This window comes from Hemiscyllium ocellatum, chromosome 6 (genome assembly GCF_020745735.1).
Source record: "Hemiscyllium ocellatum isolate sHemOce1 chromosome 6, sHemOce1.pat.X.cur, whole genome shotgun sequence".
In the NCBI taxonomy this organism is placed as follows: Eukaryota; Metazoa; Chordata; class Chondrichthyes; order Orectolobiformes; family Hemiscylliidae; genus Hemiscyllium; species Hemiscyllium ocellatum.
In genome coordinates, this window is record NC_083406.1 from 74752055 (window position 1) to 74777179 (window position 25125).

The following is a 25125-nucleotide window of genomic DNA, read 5'->3' on the forward strand; positions in this document are numbered from 1 at the left end:
CCACACGGGAGGCTGCTGAGCAAGGTGAGGGCCCATGGTGTTCAAGGTGAGCTACTGGGATGGATTGAGGATTGGCTGTCTGACAGAAGGCAGAGAGTTGGGATAAAAGGTTCTTTTTCGGAATGGCAGCCGGTGACGAGCGGTGTCCTGCAGGGTTCAGTGTTGGGGCCACAGCTGTTCGCATTATATATTAATGATCTGGATGAAGGGACGGGGGGCATTCTAGCGAAGTTTGCAGATGATACGAAGTTAGGTGGACAGGCAGATAGTACTGAGGAAGTGGGGAGGCTGCAGAAGGATCTAGACAGTTTGGGAGAGTGGTCCAGGAAATGGCTGATGGAATTCAATGTGAGCAAATGTGAGGTCTTGCACTTCGGCAAAAAGAATAAAAGCATAGACTACTTTCTAAACAGTGAGAAAATTCGTAAAGCCAAAGTACAAAGGGATCTGGGAATACTAGTCGAGGATTCTCTAAAGGTAAACATGCAGGTTGGGCCGTGATTAAGAAAGCGAATGCAATGTTGTCACTTATCTTAAGAGGGTTGGAATATAAAAGCACCATTGTGCTACTGAGACTTTATAAAGCTCTGGTTAGGCCCCATTTGGAGTACTGTGTCCAGTTTTGGTCCCCACACCTCAGGGAGGACATACTGGCACTGGAATGTGTCCAGCGGAGATTCACACGGATGATCCCTGGAATGGTTGGTCTAACATACGAGGAACGGCTGAGGATCCTGGGATTGTATTCATTGGAGTTTAGAAGATTGAGGGGAGACTTAATAGAAACTTACAAGATAATACATGGCTTGGAAAGGGTGGACACTAGGAAATTGTTTCCGTTAGGCGAGGAAACTAGGACCCGTGGACACAGCCTTAGAATTAGAGGGGGTCAATTCAGAACAGAAATGCGGAGACATTTCTTCAGCCAGAGAGCGGTGGACCTGTGGAATTCATTGCCGCAGAGTGCAGTGGAGGCCAGGACGCTAAATGTCTTCAAGGCAGAGATTGACAGATTCTTGATGTCACGAGGAATTAAGGGCTACAGGGAGAATGCTGGTAAATGGAGTTGAAATGCCTATCAGCCATGATTGAATGGCGGAGTGGACTCGATGGGCTGAACGGCCTTACTTCTACTCCTATGTCTTATGGAATGTAAGCATTTTGTGTTTAATGAATAGACAAGGTGGTAAAAATACTCAGAGCATGACTGGTCTACAGATAAAGACTAAATTATCATTCGTTATACGGTTCCATTCCACTTTGATGTGGTCACTAGGGCCTGACGAGTATAAGATATATTTTAATTTTGGTCCATTTCAAACTTCTAGACCAGAAATGCACTTCATCAATTTGAAATGTTATCGAGCTCGATTTACTGTTCTGCATCATCTTCCAGTTCACAAGCATTATCATTTATCTCAAAAAGGTTGGAATATAAAAGCACTGTTGTGCTACTGAGACTTTATAAAGCTCTGGTTAGGTCCCATTTGGAGTACTGTGTCCAATTTTGGTCCCCACACCTCAGGAAGGACATACTGGCACTGGAACGTGTCCAGCAGAGATTCACACGGATGATCCCTGGAATGGTTGGTCTAACATACGAGGAACGGCTGAGGATCCTGGGATTGTATTCATTGGAGTTTAGAAGATTGAGGGGAGACTTAATAGAAACTTACAAGATAATACATGGCTTGGAAAGGGTGGACACTAGGAAATTGTTTCCGTTAGGCGAGGAAACTAGGACCCGTGGACACAGCCTTAGAATTAGAGGGGGTCAATTCAGAACAGAAATGCGGAGACATTTCTTCAGCCAGAGAGCGGTGGGCCTGTGGAATTCATTGCCGCAGAGTGCAGTGGAGGCCAGGACGCGAAATGCCTTCAAGGCAGAGATTGACAGATTCTTGATGTCACAAGGAATTAAGGGCTACAGGGAGAATGCTGGTAAGTGGAGTTGAAATGCCCATCAGCCATGATTGAATGGCGGAGTGGACTCGATGGGCCGAACGGCCTTACTTCTACTCCTATGTCTTATGGTTTTATTACTTCAGTGACATCAAAATATTCAACAAATCTCACGGAGCTGAACAAACAAAACAAAATGAATTTCTCGTGGCAACCAAAGAAACATCTTGGATTCAGATAGGTTACATTTTTGTGCAGATAATAATTCAATCTAATGTTGATTGGTGCAAACATTGTTGTGCAATGCACTGCCCTCTGGACTTTGTGGGAAATACAACAATAATGAAAATCTCTTACGCAAAATAGGAAGTCTAGTTTGTTTGAGTAGTCATTAAAGCTTGCTGCATCTTTACCTTTATTATCAATGAAGATATATCCATCAAATCGGTCTCTGAAGAGAATTATATCATCAGGATTTTTAAAATTGATGTAGGCTCTAGAGAACAAGTGGGGGTACAGGCTGGATGAAAAAAAGCATATGCACAACAGTTCATAACATCATATAGAATCTACATGTTTAAGCAGTGAACAGTTCTAATGGAAGTGACTAATAAGTAAAAGAACTCAAAAACTGCTGAAAATCTGCACTATATTAGTAATAAAAGCCAACAAGAATATCTATTCATTGGCTTAGAATTGATCAGCATGATCAGAGTTTACTAGATTTATTTAAATATACTGAAGAAAATTAATAAAAACAGATAACATTTCCAAAATCTGTCTTCTCCCTGATCGACCAAGAAAACTATTCAAAAATTATATGAATTTAATATTGCAGTCTAAATTATTTTGATGGTCAAATCATCTACTGAATAGAGAATTGCAAATGTCTAATTTTGTAAGTTTTAGAATAATTTCAGTATGCAAATTGAAAAATTTTAAATAAGATAAATTGACACCCGTAGTGTCGAAAAATTGTTAAATGCAGTACAACTAAGATGACTGCAATTCAAAGAATGACATGTCTTTATTTCATAAGGTCAGAGTTGAAAGTGGGGAAAAAAACTGAATGGTAAACCCTTTGAGTTTCTTGAAGGAAGTGAGATGTCTGCAGTTGTTAATTATTCATATACATTTTCAGAACAAAAAGAATATTTGGGATTAGGGAGTTTATATGTTTGAACTTGTACTTGGAAAATCCCAGGGGTGCGACATTGCCATGGGGATGGATTGTGGGGAAGTGGTTTTTTTCATTTTCAGTTTAATCTGAGTTTTATAAAAATAATATTCAATCCTTGAAACAATTTGACTAGCACAACTTTAAAAAGTGATAAATCTAAACAGAGCAATAATTAGGTTGAAATTACTATACCCTGTACACTTCCGGACACTCATTCAAATCCAGAAGGGCTCCAAAGTTATGTAGATAAATTGGAAAAAAAGGGCTTAGAATTAGAGAGTCACAGAGATGTACAGCACAAAAAACAGACCCTTTGGTCAAACTCGTCCATGCCGACCAGATATCATGACCTAATCTAGTCCCATTTGCCAGCACTTGGCCCATGCCCCTCTAAACCTCCTATTCATATACCCATCCAGATGCCTTTTGAATGCTGCAATTGTACCAGCCTCCACTACTTCCTCTGGCAGCTCATTCCATACATGCACCACACTCTATGTGAAAAAGTTGCCCCTTGGGTCTCTTTTATATCTTTCCTCTCTCACCCTAAATCTTTACCCTCTAATTCTGGACTCCCCCACTCCAAGGAAAATACTTTGTCTATTTATCCTATCCATGCTCCTCATGATTTTATAAACCTCTGCGAGGTCACTCTTCAGCCTTCGATGCTCCAGGGAAAACGGCTCTAGCCTATTCAGCATCTCCATATAGGTCAAATCCTCCAACCCTAGCAACATCCTTACAAATCTGTTTTGAAACCTTTCAAGTTTCACAACATCATTCCGATAGGAAGGAGACCAGACTGAACACAATATTCCTCCTAACAAGAAGTTCTCCTAACTCCTGTACTCAATACTCTGACCAATAAAGAAAAGCATACCAATTGCCTTCTTCACTATCTTATTTACCTGCCACTCCACTTTCAAGGAGCTGTGAACCTGCACTCCAAGTTCTCTTTGTTCAGCAACACTCCCTAGGACCTTACCACTAAGTGTATAAGTCCTGCTAAGATCTGCTTTCACAAAATGCAGCACCTCACATTTATCTAAATTAAACTCCACTTGCCACTCCTCAGCCCACTGGCACATCTAATCAAGATCCCATTGTAATCGGAGGTAACCTTCTTCACTGTCCACTACACTTTCAATTTTGGTGTCATCTGCAAACTTACTAACTGTACCTCCTATGCTCATATTCAAATCATTTGTGTAAATAATGAAAAACAGTGGACTCAGCATTGATCCTTGGGGCACTCCACTGGTCAGAGGTCTCCAGTCTGAAAATCAATCTGCCACCATCACCCTCTGTCTTTTACCTTGGAGCCAGTTCTGTATCCAAATTGCTAGTTCTCCCTGTATTCCAAGAGATCTAAACTTGCTAACCAGTCTCCCATGGGGAATCTTGTCAAGTGCCTGACTGAAGTCCATATAGATCACGTCCACCACTCTGCCCTCATCAATCCTCATTATTACTTCTTCAAAAACCTCAATCAAGTTTGTGAGACATGTTTTCCTACGCACAAAGCCATGTTGTGTTGACTATCTCTAATCAGTCCTTGCCTTGCCAAATACGTGTAAATCCTGTCCCTCAGGATTCCCTCCAACAACCTGTCCACGACCGACATCAGGCTCACCAGCCTATAGTTCCCTGCCTTATCCTTATCACCTTTCCTAAATAATGGTACTACGTTAGACAATCAATGATACAAATATCTCAGCAAGGGTCCCAGCAGCCACTCTCCTGGCTTCCCATAGAGTTCTAGGGTATACCTGATTAGTCCGGGGATTTATCTGCCTTATCAAGACATCCAGCACCTCCTCCTCTGTAATATGGACATTTTTCAAAATGTCACCATCTATTTCCCATATTCCATATCTTCCATATCTTCCACGTCCTTCTCCACAGTAAACACTGACACAAAATACTCGTTTAGTAAATCCCCCACCTCCTGCGGCTCCACAAAAAGATTGCCTTGCTGATCTTTGAGGTCCCTATTTGCTCCCTAGTTACCCTTTTGTCCTAAATGTATGTGTAAAACCTATTTAGATTCTCCTCAATCCTATTTGCCAAACCTATCTCATGACCCCTTTGGCCTCCTGATTTCTCTCTTAAGTATACTCCTACTGCCTTTATACTCTAAGGATTCACTCATGCTCTCCTGTCTATACCTGACACATGCTTCCTTCTTTTTCTTAACAAACCACTCAATTTCTCAAGTCATCCAGCATTCCATACACCTATCAGCCCTTCCTTTCACCCTAACTTGTATCTACATTGTGCCTTTCCTAAACTCAGGAGGTCCTAAAGCATTTTACTATCAATGAAATGTTTTCAGCATGAAGTCACTGCTGTAACTTAGGGAATGTGGAAACAATCCATGTCAAGTAAGGTCACAAAACAGCAATAAAACAAAGACTAGACAAAATGCACCAGTGTTGTCACTGCAGGGATAAATACTGATCAAGATCTCCCGGAACATCCTTCTATTCATATTCAAATAGTGGCACGGAATACACATTTGAAAATCAGATTCAGTCTCAGTTTAAATAACTAATTTGGAAGAAGGCATCGCCAAAAGTGGGAGCAAACTTCACTAAAATATGAATTATTTATGAATTTAGATTTACAAAGGGTAATACCAGGATGACAGCACATTGTAATGAACATCTAAGATACTAAAGTTGATTTCCTCTTGCGGTTGAGATTTAAAATTGGCACTGCACATTGGGAACTATAGAAACTGCAAAAATTGCCTAACTTTATTTAAATCATTTAAAATTAAAAAGAGAAATATAGAGGTTTGTGCATGTGTGCATGCGTGAGTGTGATGGCGGCAGGTTGTCATTAGTAGAATGAAACAATCCAAAACCTCAGTTTTAAGCCATGTCTCATTGCTGACTGTGTCCATTACAGCAGAAAAGGGTAAGAGTTTTAGATTCAGCAAAAGTTTGTGAAAATGATTTTTTTTAATACAGTAAATTCAGAATGACAGTTTTCATTTGATAATGAAGTCAGTGAAAAGTTATAAATTTAATATCACGAGAAATAAGATTGGCAGAAATGTATTTTTTCTACACTGAGCACTGCTGGAGAACTGAGTGAATTAGCATACCCTAGTTAGAAACAGACATAAGGACAGTGGAGAAAATAAAAACAATTTACAAAATACCTTTCATTTGGATTTCATCTCTACAATCTGAACTAGGAGCCATTTACTAAGCTAAAAATTTAACTGTACTGATTTTGAGAGCTGTACTTATTTATTTCTAATTTTGTTTGTTTTCTAATAATGTATGTACGATGTGCAAAAAAGGGCACAAGTGGGGATTACAGGGACATTTAACATATTTGGATATTTTGAACTCAAGAGTTGCTAAAACAAATTCATATCGCACTGATGTTGCAAGTATTTAGTACATAATTCATTCATTTTAGAATCTAACACTTTGCAACAGGAATTAAATGTTTAGCTGTAGATTGACAAGGGCATCTAATTAAGAAACATACAAGCAAGCCTGAACCAAATGCAATTTTAAATGCTTGAGCTTAATTACAGCTAAAAGCTAACCTAGTTTTATCTTACAAGGTCACAGTTCATAGAGAAGTTAAAATATAGTTCATCGCGAAGCTTGTAATAGAGCCAGGAAATTTGGAGAGGGCGCAAATTACAAACACCACGAATTAGAGTCATAGGGATGTATAGCACGGAAACAGACCCTTCGCTCCAATTCGTCCATGCTGATCAGATATCCCACCCCAATCTAGTCCCACCTGCCAGCATATCCCTCCAAACCATTCTTTATCATATACCTATCCAGATGCCCTTTAAAATGTTGAAACTGTACTAGCTTCCACCACTTCCTCTGGCAGATCATTCCATACACACATCACCCTCTGCGTGAAAAAGTTGCCCTTTGGGCCCCTTTTGTATCTTACCCCTCACCCTAAACCTATGCCCTCTAGTTCTGAACTCCCCCACAACAGGGAAAAGACCCTGTCTATTTACCCTATCCATGCCCCTCATGATTTTATAAATCTCTATAAGGTCACCCCTCAGCGTCTGATGGTCCAGGGAAAACAGCTCCAGCCTATTCAACCTCTTCCGATAGCTCAAATCCTCCAACCCTGGCAACATTCTTGCAAATCTTTTCTGAACCCTTTCAAGTTTCACAACATTCTTCCGATTGAAAGGAGACCAGAACTGCACGCAATATTCCAACAGTGGCCTAACTAATGGCCGCAACATGACCTCCCAACCCCTGTACTCAATAGGCTGACCAATAAAGGAAAGCATACCAAACCCCTTCTTCACTCTCCTATCTGCCTGTGACTCTACTTTCAAGGAGCTATGAACCTGCACACCAAGGTCTCTGTTCAGCAACACTTCCTCGAACCTTACCATTAAGTGTATAAGTCCTGCTAAAATCTGCTTTCCCAAAATGCACCACCTCGCATTCATCTAAATAAAACTCCATCTCTCCTACTCCTCAGCCCATTGGCCCATCTGATCAAGATCCCATTGTAATCTGAGGTAACCTTCTTTGCTGTCCACTGCACCTCCAATTTTGGTGTCACCTAAAATTACTTATATGCATTTCAAAATCAGAGTTGAATTGTAGATAAAATACTTTCTTTACATTTGTTTAAGCACCCCAAAACATGCCATGTTGCCATTGATATGGTGTTTCACCTGATCATTTTTATTAAAAACTTTTGTTTACTTTTTATTTGTGTTTGATGACAGAAGCAAGCAGTTTGAATGCAGGCAGAGAGGCAATTGCAGATTGTGTCTTACAAAGGCTGCAATTCACTGTGTGGAGATAACCATCAGAAATGAATATAAGCAATAATTGTTTAAGTACAAGCCTGACTAAATTTAATGTTTACTGCATGGAATTTGGGTTAGGGTTCAAATTTAGTTTGAGATGAGGGAAGAAGTTAGAATATTTGTCGAGGCTGAAGCTAAATTAACAAATTAACAGTTATCCTTATAGAGATTTGTAACTGAAAGCAGTCAGCCTGGAAACGGCTGTTCAGAAATAGAGGAAGCAGAATGGGAAAAACAACTTATAGATGTTCAAAATGAAGAAAAGAAGCTAAAGGATCCATACCAGCAAGGCCTTTAAAGGAAACCAGAAGGTTGCTTAGCCAAAACCCAAATGGAAAAATTCCTATTAACCTTGTATTTTGGAGAAAGCATTACGTTCTGGAAAGTAGAGCCTATCTTTGGATTGATCCATGCAAAGTGAATTAACTTTCAAGATTTCACAAGATAAGGGAACTCCTAGGTCGAAGTGAAAAATAGAACTGAGTTGAGAGCTATAACTTCAATGGTGTTTTTTGTTTCATTCTTCTTTTACACGTAAGAAAATTTGATTTTGATGAAAAACAGAAAATGTAATGGCAGGTTTCTTTAGGTTAGTTGCTGCATGCTTGTATTATTTCTTTAAATATTAGCATTAGATTGCAACAGTAGATAGCAAGGCTTCAATGTTCGTAATCACAATATAAATTGTTGCGATGAACTGGGTCTCATGTGTGCTGGTTTAACACAATGATTAACATTTAAAACAAGAATACCAGTCAGCAGAATTTAAATTCCATATTTTTTTACAGGGACTTGAGACGACAGATAGCTACAATAACAATGATTCTGTTCCCATCCTTCTCAAAATGAAAAATATTTTTTTAAAGGTGTGACAATTCAAAAATACATATATACACCATGATACTTGTAAGTTTAGAAGATGAAAACTACATCCTTCCTACATCTAAGAAATAAACTACATGTAAGAAACACTGGTTACAGTGAAATTACATAATCATCACTGATTCAAATTACTGAATCAATCTTACTAGTTTTTAGGGATGCATTATTGGATTCTTACATAAATGCAAGTTGTTGCTGTATTATATTCCTTCCAAAAGCAATAAAAATCACCTCTAAAGGTATCCAATTCTTATTGGTACCTTGTATCAGCAGCACAAAATTCAAAATAATCATGTGTTGGTAGTGGATGTAGTTGTTCCTCGAGCTGTGCTTTAGTCAGAGTAGGAGGTAAACGCCTAATCACCACCTGCAAACATATGAATGAAAGGATTAGATGTTTTTCAAGAAGTATTACAATCGACAAATAACATGAATAAGGAAAACTATTCCTCACATCTTCGTTAATTCATCCAGCCAGATCCTAAAGGACTCCCCCACATGAATTTTTTTTCAAATGATTCTAAGGACTTAACCTTTTCCAAGTCTATCTGGTGAGTCCAGTGATTTGAAGTAGTCCATCTTGTACTAGACGAAGAAACGTTAGCAGGCTTCTCACAACGTGTGTTAATTTGCTTCTTGTTTTCAACTGACAAGATTGGGTAAAGCAATGTGAAAAACAGAGCCAAAAGTAAGACTCTCTTTGTCAGAATACAGAATCTCCATTGACAAGTCCTTTGTTGGCCATAGAAGAGAGGAATGAAAAAATCCAAGTATTTTATTCCCTTCTAAAAGTGAGTATAAATTTTAAAGCAAGTGGAAGTACAAACCTCTACAATCTTCTGTAGCTTTTTAAAATAAAATTCTTTAGTACTTATTTCTTGCAACACTGAGAACCAAAGAGTTTATTTTGTACCATGTCCTTCTAGACTATAGGTGCTCATATTTCTCCTTTTCCTTTATCCAAACCAGAGATAGAGGTAGGAGATGGTACTTGCAGAGATTAGAAAGGAGGAGTTTGTTGAGGATGGTACTTGCAGAGATTAGACGGATGAAGAGAAACCAGTGATACATTTGGATTTTCAGAAAATTTTCCACTGACTCTGGAGCGTAGAGGCCGAGGGGTAACCTTAGCTGAAAATGTGTTGCTGGAAAGGTGCAGCAGGTCAGGCAGCATCCAAAGAGCAGGAGAATCGACGGGCTTATGCCCGAAACGTCGATTCTCCTGCTCTTTGGATGCTGCCTTACCTGCTGCGCTTTTCCAGCGACACATTTTCAGCTCTGATCTCCAGGATCTGCAGTCCTCACTTTCTCCCTGAGGGGTAACCTTATACAGGATTATAATGTCATAAAGGGCATGGATAGCATAAATAGACAAAGCCTCTTTCCAGGGTTGAGGGAGTCCAGAATTAGAGGCCATAGGTTTAGGGTGAGATGGAAAAGATATTAAAAAGGGACCTAGGGGGCAACTTTTTCACGCAGAAGTTAGCGTGTGTATGAAATGAGCTGCCAGAGGAAGTGGTGGAGGCTGGTACAATTACAGCATTTAAAAGCCATCTGGATGGTTATATGCATAGGAAGGGCTTAGAGGGATATGGGCCAAGTGCTGGCAAATGGGACTAGATTAGGTTAGAATATCTGGTCAGCACGGACAAGCTGGACTGAAGGGTTGGTTTCTGTGCTGTACATCTCTATGACCTTATGTTGGCTAGTAAGTAAAAATTAGAGCATTTGGATAGGGAGTAACACGTAGGGTACACAGTGGGCGGCACGCTGGGAGTAACACAGTGGGCGTCACGGTGGCACAGTGGTTAGCACTGCTGCCTCACAGCGCCTGAGACCTGGGTTCAATTCCCGACTCAGGCGACTGACTGTGTGGAGTTTGCACGTTCTCCCTGTGTCTGCGTGGGTTTCCTCCGGGTGCTCTGGTTTCCTCCCACAGTCCAAAGATGTGCGGGTCAGGTGAATTGGCCATGCTAAATTGCCCCTAGTGTTAGGTAAGGGGTATATGTATGGGTGGGTTGCGCTTCGGCGGGTCGGTGTGGACTTGTTGGGCCGAAGGGCCTGTTTCCACACTGTAAGTAATCTAATCTAATCTAATCTAAATCAGGGAGAGGCTATGGTACTATCACTAAAATTCCAGAGACCCAGGTAATGTTCTGACGGAACAGGTTTGAATTTCAAGTGATGAAAATTGAACTCAATTTTAAAAATTCGCAAAATCACTGTTGTAAAATTTCATCTGATTTACTAAGGTGCTTTAGGGAAGGAAAAACTGCTATTCTTATCTGACTCACATGATTCCAGACACTTAGCACTGCAGTTCGCTTGTAACTAGACATCAGTCAGAACTTCCAAGTCGATGATCAACTCCAACTCCTCCAGAGGTCTCTAGCATCACTACATGTGATACCAAGACACAGCTGGATGTACTGTCCACAGCAAAGGTTAACGTTCTAGTTATAGTACTGAAGACCTGGGCTCCAGAATGAGGTGCATCCTTAACCAAGCTGATCCAATGCAGCTACAACACTGGCATCTACTTGACAATACTTGAAAAGTAGCCCAGAGGCGTTGCATACACACGAAGCAAGACAAATTGAACCCAGCCAATTAATGGCAAGCAATCTACTTGTGATCCTGAAATATCTGCACAGAGGAGGTATCCCATCACCAAATCAGCCTTTATTTACATGTGCGGAGTGCATGAGGTCTGACCAGCCAGAGACTGGTCTCTGAATCTCCTGTTTATGTCTGTCAGCCAGAACTCCCTGATTGGTCCAATTTAACAAAACCAATTAATGATCCCATAGTCAATGAGATCCACTTGGTCCCCATTCTAATCACTATAGATCATCAGTAAAAATGATGGAATATGCCATCAACAATTTCAAGGAGCGTTTGCTTTGCAATCACTTGCATCCAGACACTTAGTTTGGGTTCCAACAGAGCCTTGATTGAAACGTGGACAAAAAGAATTGAATTCCAGCAGAAAGGTGAGAGTGAATGACTGTCCTTGACATCACAAGGGCATTTGATTGAATGTGGCATCAAGGTGCCCTAGCAAAACTGAAATCAATAGAAACCAGGAAGAAAGCTCTACACTGGTTGAAATCAAATCGGTTGTAGTTATAGAGTCGTACTGCATGGATCCAGACCTTTCAGTCCAAATCATCTGTACCAAACATCCCAATATGACCTAGTTCCATTTACAAGCAGTGGGCTCATATCCCTTGAAACCCTTCTTATTTATACACCCATCCAGATGCCTGTTAAATGTTGTAATTGCACCTGCCTCTCTCACTTCCTCTGACAGATCATTCCTGTGCATGTAAAAGTGACTCTCAAGTCCTTTTTAAATCTGTCCCCCCTCACTTTAAACTTATGGCCTCTAGCTTTGAACTCTGTGAAACGAGGAAAAACACTAGTCTATTCACTCTCTCCATGATTTTATAAATCTCTGTTTGGTCACCCCTCAGTATCCAAATCCCCAGGGTAAAAAGCCATAGCCAATTCAGTCTTTTTCTATAACTCAAACCTTCCAGTCCCAGCAACATCCTTGTAAATCATTTCTGTACCCTTTCCAGTTGAATGTCTTTCATACAGAGGGACAACCAGAATTCTAAAACTGGCCTCACAAATGTCCTATACAACCATAATGTGGCATCCCAACTCTCATACTCAATATTCTGACCAATGAAGGCACGCATGAAAAATGCCTTCTTCACTACCCTGTGACTCAAGTTTCAAGGAACTATGCACCTAGGCCCCTAGGTCTTTTTGTTCGACAACACTCTTCAGAAGCCTACCATTAAAAGTCCTGCCCTGGTTTTCCTTACCAAAATGCAACAGCTCACATTTATCTAAATTGATCTCCATTTGCCACCAATCGGCCTGCTGCCCCATTCAATCAAGGTCCAGTTTTATTCTGAGATAATCATCTTCACAGTCTGCACAAACTATTTTAGTGTCTCCTGCAAACTTACTAACCACCCCTCCTATATTCACGTCCTTGTTAGAAATCATTCATCTCAGTTCCATGGCATCTCTCCAGAAGTTTCTCAGGCAAGTGTCCTGAGCCCAACAATCTTCAGATGCTTCATCGAAGACTTTCCCTCCATTGTAAGGTCAAAAGTGGGGATGTTCTCTGATGATTGCACAATGTTCAGCACTATTCAGATAGTGAATAGGTCATGACCAAATGCAGCAAGACCTAAATGATATCTAGGTTTGGACTGACAAGTGGTATTCACACCACACAATTGCCAGACAATAGCTACCTCCAAAAAGAGAGAATCAAACCATTGCCACTTGACATTCAATGACATTACCATTGCCGAATCCCCCATTATCAACATCTTAGGGATTACTATTGACCAGAAAATCAACTGGACTAACCATATAAATACTGTGGCTACATGAGCAGGTCAGAGGCTCCAAGTTCTGCACTGAATAACACATTCCCTGACTCCCCCAGCCAGCCACATCAACAAGGCACAAGTCAGGAATATGATGGAATACGCCCCACTTGCTTGGATGAATGCAGCTCAACAACATTCAAGAAGGTTGACATCATCCTGGACAAAGCAATCCACTTGAAAAGCACCGCAGACACAAAACACTCACTCACTCCACCACCAACGCTCAACAGCAGCAGTCTGTACCATTTAAAAGGCCCCACTGAAATGCACAAAGGCTCCTTAGCATTTTCTGAACCCACGACAACTACCATCTAGAAGGACAAAGACACTAGATACATGGGAACACCACCTAATGGTGGCAAGTTCCCATCTAAGCCATCCACTATACAGGATTCTAAAAAAAGATGCAGGAACAGTGGGAAAACAGTGCACATGGTGTAATGGACCAGACCAAACCCCCTAAAAATATATTAAAACAATAGCCTACATGCTAAAGTTTTCTTATTTTAAAGGTAAGTGTACGGTGTTGCATTCCAAATGCAATTCAGTTGGTCAAACTACTCGACTTTAAGCAAAACACACCTTATTGTTACACTATAGTTAAAATACAGACAACACAAATAATTGGCTTAGCTGTAACTCTTTACAAAAGCTTAACAAAAAATTATATATTAACTAATTAACTGTTCCAATATAGTAACATCCCATAAACACACACTTGGCAAAAGCAAATTCAGTAAAACAGCTTGTATCACATGCAATTCTAGCAGCAGGAAGAGAAGTCCAGCTTTTACTGTAGCATAGAGAAAAATAACAGTTTCCACATCTAGCCTCAAGACCCCAGCACTGCCTGAAAGCTAAAACTAAAAATCCTGATTTTGTGCGAGCTTGATCTGGCCCATTCAGGCTGCTTCTACTGTTCCAACTTAAAAAAAATCAAGACCTCACAAGCTGTTTATTTTATTGGCTTTGAGTAGACTGTCATTACCTGTCTTGCAACCTTTTTTCAGAAAAGAAAAACCAGGTCAAAATACACCTTTTAAATCCATACTATTGTCACAATGGTTACCTTTTGCTTTATTAAAGAAATATGATATGCAAAAATAAGAGTTGTCCTAAACGTGTACAAAACAAGTTTGGTGTCAGTTGGACTACTGTATTAAATTCTGGGCACCACACCTTTGGACGGATGTCAAAGAATTTTGAAAGGACGGTGAAGGAATTTATCAGAATAGTACAAGGACTTCAATAATGGAGAAATTGAAAAAGAGTGGGATTGTTCTCCTAAGGTTGGAGAAGGTTAAGAAGAGATTTTTAAACATCTCTTTGATAACTCTACCAGATAGCCAGGCACAATGGACTGAATGGCCTTCTGTGGTATACAAATCCATACATTCCAAGAAAATGCTAGAAACAAATCTGCAAGGAAGACAAATCTGTGTTGAGAAAAATCTAGGGTTATCATTGGTGTAATGACATTCACTGCAACAAAACTAATGGCTCCCCCAGAGAACTAAATGGCATGAAGACAGCATAAGTTTTAAACTGATAAGAAATTAGTGAAAAAGTGTGAATATTGTTGTGATAATGAAATAGCAGAATGGATTGTAAATAAAAAGTAATGCATCACGGGTACAGAAAAGCTGTAGGTCAGGTACCATCCAATGAAATAATACAGTTGAACATTTTAGGCACATAAACCTTCCTCAGAAGTGGCCAATGTCACAAAGGAACAGCATTATAACTGGAGCAGAACAAAATGTGGCAAAGGAGGGACCACACACAGGGGAAACATGATATAACAGATGACAAAGTTTCCAGTCTGTCCCATACAATTGTGTGTTTACACTCTCCTCACTAACCAAGGAGGTGATGTTCTGGGATTGGAGAATAGTGGACATCTCAAGTTTGTTATGTTCAAAGTCTTTAATACTTTAGACCATCCAATTTAGACAAAAGGCTAGTGAGATAAATAAAACATCTTCATTCAAATATTCTTCTTATATTTTCACTGTTAAAATCTTCCAAATCATAATAAATAAATTCTCCATCTCAACTTGAACCCAATGGTAGAGTGATCAGGGACATAACAGGTTATTCAATTTCTTGTAACTTCGTAGGTTAAAGCTCCTGCCAATAAACAGGAAATCCTGAGTTTATATCTCATCTGTGCCTTTTTTTTGACACTTCAAAAGGGCTCTTGTGGCACAGTGGTACTGTCCCTATCTCTGTTCCAGAGGCCTGGGGTTATGTCCCACCTGCTCCAGAGGTGTATCATAACATATCTGAACTGGTTGATTAAAAATATCTATCCTGTCATTCAAGTAGATCATGCTTGATCTCAGTATCCCGCCTTTACTCCATTTCTCTTCATGCAATGAATTCGTAAAATATTACTTATCTTAGCCTTAAAAACTCTGAATAACCAAGTTTCACACCTTTTCAGAGGAAGTGAAACTCACAGTTCTACTGTCATGTGGAAAATATTTGCCGATTTTGTACCTAAATGATCTAATTCTAATTTTAGGTATAGCCCCTGCTCCAATTTCTCCATATTTACTACATTCAATCATTTAAACTATTTTAAAACTTAATTCACTCACTTCATATAGAGGCAGCACTTTGGGCGAGATTATCTCCTTTCTTGAGGTGGCAAGGAAAAGTTAGTGAAAAGAACAAATAGTCGGGTGCGTTGGACCCCAAAGAGATTTTCATTCCCTTCTTGCCACTTTCAAAATTAAGTGTCGGAAGAGAAAGTCCACTGGTGACCTTCAACTTGTCACCAATTAAAGCTCTTAAGTTGTCAACTTACAGCTACTTAAGGACATCAACTTGCCACTGGCATGATTAACTGCTTTCTGAATGAGAAGGTGGCAACTTTCATGAGTCGGCCACCAGAATGACGTGCGTGCCAGGACCTGGCAAAGGAGGGAGCGTCTACTTGCCTCAATCCAGAGATAATTGGTGGAGAATTAGTGGGCAAATGGGTAGCTGGTGAAGGAACTTTCTGAAAGAAAAGCATTTTCATTCTCATTGTTTAAGATCCTAAAGCCTGGGCATCCTGCAACAATCTTTGGGAACCACCACTTATGAATTCAATACCATTCAGGACAAGACAGCCTGCTTGACTGACATCCTATCTACCACCTTCAACATTAGACCATAAGACACAGGAGTGGAAGTAAGGCCATTCAGCCCATCAAGTCCACTCCACCATTCAATCATGGCTGATGGGCATTTCAACTCCACTTACCCGCATTCTCCCCGTAGCCCTTAATTCCTTGTGACATCAAGAATTTATCAATCTCTTTATCAACATTCACTCACTTTACCCTCACCACTGCCACACAGTGGCAGTGTGTACCAGTTGTAAGATGCACTGCAATAAATTAAAGCTTGCCCATTAGCACCTACCAAACAGACTTCCTCTATCACCTAGAATGACCAGGGCAGATGGATAAAAATACCACTATGTGCAATTTCTCCTCAAAACCACGCACCATCCTGATTAGAAACTATATCTCCGTTCCTTCGCTGTTACTGGGTAAAGATCCTGGAACTCCTATCCTAAAAGCAAGATGGCACCCCACAGACAGTAATGGTTCAAAAAGGCAGCTTAACCTTTTCACGGCAATTAGAGATGAAAAATAAATGCTGGCATAGCCAGTGATTCCCAAATCTCTTGACTAATGTTATGATCACCGTTATGTTCCTACTGGACAAATCCCATTCCAGAATAAAATCTGTCTTGATCGACCATATTACTGTGGCTTTCTAATTTAACATGGCAGTCTTTTACTCGAATATAAACACATAAGGCTGCAGATTTGGTTTTAATGATAAAACAGAAGTTTATTACACAAAATACATAAAAACAAAAAAAATTAAACAAAACACATTTGAAAGATTTCAAAATTCCAACAACTCTCAAGACCATAACTTTACAGTTGCCCAAACTCCAGTGAAATTTTCCTAACCTATCAAATCTCCAGTTTGATATAGCTGCTCCTTTTCAGTTCTGCTCCTGAGAGCTTCAAGGACTTATTCCTTTAACTCTCACAACTAAGATCTTAGACTTTCTCAGTTTGGAATAACTAATGCCGATTTTTAAACAAATGCTCCTAGTCTGGCACATTTTTTCATCAAAGTAACTTATTTCCTGAAGTGCTTTGAAAAAGTCTTCTTTTCCTTGGAAAAACTATTTTAACTTAGAACTGTCAAAAGACCCGTCAATCTCTTTTTTCTAAGCTAAAATCAATTCTTGATTATTCTAAACACACTAACAAGCTAATGTCTTTTAATGTTTACTTCATCTGTCAAAAAAACGACTATAAACAAACTTATTAATACATCTGCAGTACCTTCAGACACATACCCTGATATATTCTGGCTTAAAATGAGGATGCCAGAAACAGACCTAGATAAGTACTAAATAGCTTCATACAAAAAAGATCAACAGCCATTAAGCATTAGTTTGAAAGTCAAAATCTAAAATGAATGATATTAACAAATATAAATCATACACCTCTAGTCATGCTGAATAACAAAAAAAAATTTCCAGTCAGTATATAGGCTTGTTATTTGCTGAGAAGCTTGATGGTCAGCTCTTAAGTTATTGATTGAAACTTGAACTGGCAAGCTATCTCACTGATTGAGGGGGCCGGGGGGGCAAGAGATCAGTCACTCCTTATGATGCTCATCCCTACATTATGTACATGAGTCACCAAATCTCAGCCTTATATTTGTTGTTGCATTATGGAAATTATGTTCCCATTTTGTACCAAAAATAATGGATATTGCTTTAACTAAAGCATTTAACTTTAGTCATTTGCTTATTTCTTTACCAAATCTGTATATGAAAAAGAAAATGATCAGTTTCTGATTGTGTTAAAGTATGGTATTTGCACACAAAAATCAGTGCTTGTTTCAACATATTTTTCACAATATATCCAATTCTGTAAATTTAACCCTTTTAATATTACTATGGCATTGAAAACCATGGATCCCTCCTGCCAAAATGATTCAACACACATTAAAAACATTTTTTTTTCATGCACCTTCTACAGATTTTTTTTGGGAAAAAAGGATGTGTCCGTAATGTGAAAATTAGAATTGATAACAATGTTCTGTGTTTTGATGAAGCATATCAGTGCAACACCTGTGACTACTGCCCCTAGTGGAAGAGAAATACAATGGTATCTAACCTTCAAATTGACATACATACTGATGGAAAATCAAAAAAATAAAGCTAATATTTCAAGTTCTCACATTGACAGCCCTGTTAATTTATCCAGCAAACACAAATTTTGCTTCATATCAAGAATTTGGTTCAGATCAATTAGACTGCTGGACTAAAATTCAAACTATTTTTGACAGCCATATTGCCCTTTTTCAAGAAAATCCAGTTGGGCCTACAAATGAATCATTCTTCCTCTAACACTAGAACATCCCTACCTCTGGGCTAGAAGGTCTGAGCTCAAGCTTTCATTGCCCTAGAGATGCATCATAAAACATCCAAAAAGGTTCATTAATAAGGGGTGTTGTGACACAGTGGTAGTGTCTGTATCATTGGACCAGCACGTCCAGGTTCAAGTTCCACCAGCTTCAAAGGTGTGTCATACGTCTGAGCAAAGTGATCACTTCCCAGCTCCATGAGCACTTATCTCATAATGATGTTTTGTGTTTGTGAGTGTTTTTTGCAAAGCCAAATATAGCATCAAAACATTTTAAAAATTAACCCTCCAAGTTGGATCCTCAAAAAACTTTGTATAAGTTTGCCAAACAATTTTCCTTTTGTAAAACAATATGGACTCTGTTTGTAAATACTGTATTTTGTTTTATTTTTCCATATTTTTGAAAAGGACTGATTAAGAGGCAAGGATTTTTGAAGGATGACTGCACTTTTTAAAAGCAAGTTACCCACACATTTGTATAAGCAGTGGTGAATGTCTAGATACTAACATACAGGAGCCAGGGGTCCATGTACGAAAGGAGATTTGGCCAGCAACAAGTAACTGTGGACTAATGACCAGTTATTAATAACAAAGGCTTCTATTTGCCAACAAGTATGCAATTGGCTCCCAGGAAGGTGACAGCTCAGGATGGGGGGGGACGCAGCGGGTGTTCAGGGCAGAAGCCATCTGACCTCTGGAAGGAAAGCTGTGTTAGCTCTGCAGTACAAAGCCTCTCAAGCCTTAAGATAACCAGTTTATTTTCCCTCATTAGTGCAATTTTTAATTAATAAGACAGAAACCTTAAGTGTGAACTAACAATCCTGTGCCTACTGCAATCAAGTACTTGGAGACGGAAGATCAAGAAGCAGTATTCTGATCAGCCAAAGCATCAACTCGGCAACCTGTGGACTCAACCATTTGAACTTCTTTCCCAAATATTCACTCTGCCATAGCATCCATTTTCTTGCATCTGTCTATAAGCGTGCACAGCTGGAATTCTTGATTTGAGTTTTAGCTAGTAGAATTATTTGTCAATGGCTTATAATTAAAATCTGTTTAATTGTAATACATAACTTTTTTTGTCAAATACAGAAAATTGGTCTGTGCTTTCTGTCAACCTGGGTCTTACAGACAGGTAAATTATCAATTTGCACACTAAATCTTTAACTTCTGTGACCATTTTGTGAATAGTGATGCTTGATTTCCAGCACGTTCCCATGTGAGGCAAAACATTCTGATATAAAAATGCAATTAGAAAAACATAGTTTAAACTGCCTGAATAGATTCCAGCATTTTCACTGATGCCTTGTGTTGGGTCAACACACTTTCCATTCCCACTTCTCTTTCCTTCCTTTACTCAATAAATGCTATGATATTTGCTTCCAATATGCTGCAATTATATCAGAATGCAGGGAAGTTTTGAAAAACATAACCACCGCTTCCATGTTTGATGAAGCTACCTATTTTAGAATCACAATGCAGTCCATCACATCCTTTTAGTCCTTTATGTTTCTCAAGTATTTCTTTTTCCTCTATTGATATTAATTACCTCAAGTTCCTTTTTTTTAAGTCTTCCATTTCCCACTATTCCTGGTTGTGCAATGTGTTTTCTACTCGAAACAATGTACTTTAGCCACATCCAAATTCCTGCAATAACTTATCGTATCTGTGTCTCCGAGAATCAAAGTTTTACTTTAGCTCACTTGCCTTTTATGTAACTATCATATAAGCTTCTTCTTTTAATATAATACTCTCCATAAGCAGGTGAGATTCATGTGTGGCTAAATATTTGTTTTCCAATTAAATGCATTTTCACTAAACATTGTATGATTTCAAAAGGGAGTCGGATATACTCCAGCTCCTATTATCTATGTTTCTATTTTTAATTATTTCTTTGAATGTTTCTGCTTATTTATTGTCTGACCTTTACACAGTCCACCTCTCCCCTCATAGCAATGTATCTGCTTATTAGCATTTGCTGATTATAAACAATACACCAGAGATGTGGAAAATTGGAAAAAAACAAAAAAAAAATTGAAAAAAAAATTCAGCACATCTACTAGCATCTTGGAGACAAATTTCAAAGTATCTTCCTCAAAAGGAGGCTGGAAAATAATAGTTTTTATTCTGTTCACAAAGGGGAATGAACAAGGGGAAAACATGCGGAGGGTGGCCAGAGCAAAAGACAAAGGGAATGCTAATGCTGCTAAGTGAAATATGTATAACAGGTGTGAATGCTTCATTTGTATAAGAGAAAATGGTCAACTTTGAGAGCGAAACCAACAAGAACACAGATACAAAGTGCACAAGTCAAAAGTGGAGAATGGGGTACTGTTGAACATTAAGTTTCACTTAATATGAGTTGCATTCAATAATGCGTTTTCACCATTCATTGTTCCCATGATCACGTGTATGACCTCTCTTCTTCCCAGGGTTACAATCAATAATGCTTTGTCTTCCCAACTTTTCTATCAGTCCTGGGTTCCATTGCCACCAATTCACTTATGCTCTCACCTTCCCCCTCAAAACCTCCTTCAGCATAAATACCAACTTTTCCTAGTTGTTATCAGTTCTGAAGAACACAGTCATTAGTCTCAAAGTGTTAACTCTGTTTTGTCTTCAAAGATGCTGCCAGACCTGCTGAGTTTCTCCAGCAATTTGTTTTTGTTTGATTCAGGTCTTGTTTGTGTATGTTGGGAAGGTAGTGCGTGAAGATGAGGAAGCAGAGAAGGGGAATGTTCAACAGAGATGAGGTCAGTGACATTCCTGGAATCAACAGCTTAATATTAATGGTGGGGTCATGATCAGAAACAAAAGGAAGTGCAAGGGAGTTGACACTCAGCCTCAGAAATGGTTGTTGGGATTCAGAGGACAACTACAACACTCTTTTCAGCAGGTTTGATAATGACGTCAGGGTTAGACCTCAAAGAATTAATAGGAGTTCAGAAGGAGAAATATTAGAATACAGAGGGACCTTGGGATCCAATTCCATAGCTCCCTAAAAGTAGTAACACTGTAGATTATGTGATTTTTAAAAAACGCATTCAGCATGCTTGCTTTCAGTTGGAGACAGGGAGTATTAAAGTTCGCAAGTCATGTTGCAGCTATATAAGACTTTAGTTGGACCACATGTTGAGTATTTTGCAGAGTCTGGTTGCCACACTATAGGGAAGACATGAAGGGTTTGAAGATGTGCAAAAGAAGTTTACCAGGATGTTACCTGGATTGGACTGCATTAACTATAATGTCAGCTCGACAAACTTGGATTACTCTCACTAGGGTGTCAGAGGCTGAGGCGATCTGATAGAAGTATATAAAAGAATGGAGTGTGGAATTAGGCTGATAGTTGGAATCTTTTTCCCAGGGCGGAACTATCATATACTAGAGGAGAAAGTCTATAGATTACATTCCCTACAGTGTGGAAAGTTTATGGTGAGAAGGGTAAAGTTTAAAGGAGATGTGCAAGTTTTTTTTAAAAAAGAGAGGGGAATAGGTGCCTGGAATGCACTACTAGAGGGAGGTGGTAGACACAAATTTTAAGTGTCATTTTAGGAAGAAAAAGTAAGACAGGAATAAAGGGATAGGGACCATGCACAGGCAGTTGGGATTAGTTTAGAATGGCATTATAGTCAGTACAGACACATTGTCCAAATGGCCTCTTCCTGCACTGTACTGTTCTCATCAGTGAGAAAAGCAGACAAACTAAGACAGCTGACGTACTGTCAATAGTTCTCAATGAAGAGACGAAATATAGATAAACTTTTATCTATAAGAGGGTCCAAGTGGAGGCGGAGATGAAGGTAGGTGAAAGTGTCCACGGAGCAAGGAGGAGGGCTCCTGTCCAGAGAAGTGGACAACAAGGTGAAGGAAATGATCAAAGAGGAGTTTGGCATCATGTTGTGCAGCATAGTGGGTCAGTGATTAGTACTGCTGCCTGAGAGCCAGGAAATCTGGGTTTGATTCCACCCTCAGGTGACTGAGTGGAGTTTGCACATAGTGTCTGTGTGGATTTCCTCTGGGTGCTCTAGTTTCCTCCCACAGTTCAAAAATGTGCAGGTTATGTAGATTGGCTATGCTAAATTGCTCCATAATGTCCAGGGATGTGTAGATTGGGTGACCATGGGAATTGCAGGGATAGGGTAAGGGGGTTGGTATGGACTCCACAGGCTGAGTGACCTGCACCCCTACTGTAGGGATTCTAAAATCTAAACAAATTGAGGCGCAAACAAAATTAACCCTATTCATTATTCAAGGTCACAGCTAAAACGGTATTTATCCAAATTAGTTCCATTTTGCCAAAGCAATTCCAGGAACTGATCTTCCAGACCATCTTTGCTAATTTGATTGGGCCAATCTGCATTTAAAGACCTTCACAACGAATGCACTGCTTTTATTACAAGCATCTGAATGCTCTCATGTCTATCTAAAACGACAGCATCCAAATGTAATGGGCCAATCTGAATTCACGAATAAATCATGCAATGTTAAATAAAGCTGTTCGCCTATACATTTCCGTTAACATTGACGTCTTCAGTGACTAATTGCACTTATAGAAATATTTGAATATTTATAGCATGTATTGTTGGTGCCGGCTTTAAAAGATTGGTGTAAAGAGGAAACATTTTCAATAAATGAATGAATGAAATTCCTTTCCCTCTATAACGATGACCTGAACGCAATCACAATAACCTGCGACTTTAAATGAGATGACAGGTACGCAGATTGCGCAAAAAAGCTATTCTCTCCTTTTCCTCCTAAAAGGGGAATTGTACCATGTCGAAACAATTGCTTTTAAAAATTGCCTGAAGCCGTCTCATATCACATGATCGAGATCACAAAAAATTGAAATGAAAATTCTCCTTACGCTATCCAGCATGATAATGGTTTTGAAAACATGAAAAAAAAGACAGAACAATGGCTGTTTGTGTATAGGATTCGTTGGAAAATTTCTGCCCCATCAATCTGAAGCGTGTGGATGTGCATGACCGCAGCAGTAGGAGCAGAATGATGATGATGATGATGATGATGATGAATCGGTTGTCAATGGGTAATCCTACGGACGGACAATTGCAGCCGCGTGAGCCGCGCTTGCACTTCAAGCTGGCTCGCGACCTGTCAATCACCGTCCGCCTCATCATTTTAACTCACGTCACCATGGAGACCCCGCAACGCTCTACACCACACGCCCAGCCCCACCCAAAATAAAACGGTTTCGTGCTTGGGGGGAGGGAAAGAAGGAAGAAATCGAGAAGCGCAGCTCACACCTTAGTGAGCACCTCCTTTTTCTCATCTTTCTCTTTGCGTTTCTCCCCTTCCTCTCTGTCTCTGAACTGGATGTCCACTCGCCGCTCACGCCCCTTGTTCTCTTTCTCTTCTTTCATTCCGCACACTCTCTTCTCCTCTCCGCCGCCTACAGCTTACCCACTCTGTCCGTGGTCGTGCTCGTGGCAACACATCTCGCGATGGCGCGCTCGACAGACCGCCTCCCTCTTGGTGCCCTCGGATTGGCTAATTCCCCCAGCAGGGCGCATGCCATACTGCTTTCGAGAAGATCCACGTGGAGTTCACTAGAAGCCCGAAATGGGCGAGTTATACAAGGGGTTACTTTATCTTCAAAATCTCTAAATAGAAAAAGTTGATTAAAAAGATAACATGTTTATATATTAAACGGATCCTTAAGGTGTATAACAATGTGCTTTAAAGGTTTAGGATATCATGCTGAAGAATGTCATCTTGAATTGATGAGGTTGTAAAACCAATTCAGTACGTGTTCAGCAAAGTCCTGTCTGCCTCCAGGTCACCTTGGTAGACAGAAAGAAGATCTGTAAAAGTAGTGAGAGCTGTTACAGGATGGTAGCAATGAAAAAAATGAAAATGCCTTGAATCAAAGGATCTAAATGACAATCTGAGTAATTATCACTACCAGATGCGAATCATCAAAACCAATTATGTCACAATTTGAAAAGGCAATTTTTTTCACCACCATCAATGCGAAAATGGTGTGAGAAACAAAACTCACTTCAATAATTTTAGTCCAAGACAAGATCTGAATCAGTAGTGTCATTTATTTTACCCTTGCAAGAGGGTGCGATGTCCACTGTCTACAAGGCAGGGACACACACACTGAATTCAACGAATACACGATATTTATGTAATTTGGTTCCTATTTTTGTATCCCATTGCTCCTCCCCTTTTACATCTTCCACTTGTCTAAGACCGGCACCCATGACTGCTGTTTATCTCTTGCCTTATCCGGCCTTACCTGTGACAAAATGCTTATTTCTGGTCTCACAAGGCCATTTGACCACATCCCGCTGTGGCCCATTGTTAGGTATTATCCTTTCTTCACCATTATCTACTCCCTCCATCTGTGCTTTCCCCAACCATACTGATCCTTATGACCTTTCAATTGGGGTTTGTTCCTGTGTTTCTGTAAAAGTGGGAAACAGATGCTCATAACTA

The 25125-nt window shown here is 39.6% G+C and overlaps 1 protein-coding gene across 1 annotated transcript in view; it reads right to left on the reverse strand.

The window, feature by feature from the left end:
• upf3a (UPF3A regulator of nonsense mediated mRNA decay) overlaps positions 1-24044 on the reverse strand; it is a 65109-nt gene extending 41065 nt beyond the window's left edge. The window contains exons 1-3 of the mRNA XM_060826964.1: positions 23928-24044; positions 9053-9159; positions 2316-2422 (exon numbers count right to left, since the gene is read on the reverse strand). Coding sequence (XP_060682947.1) covers positions 2316-2422; positions 9053-9159; positions 23928-24044 — 331 coding nt within the window. The remainder of the gene's footprint in view (positions 1-2315; positions 2423-9052; positions 9160-23927) is intronic.
• Positions 24045-25125: the final 1081 nt, after the last annotated feature.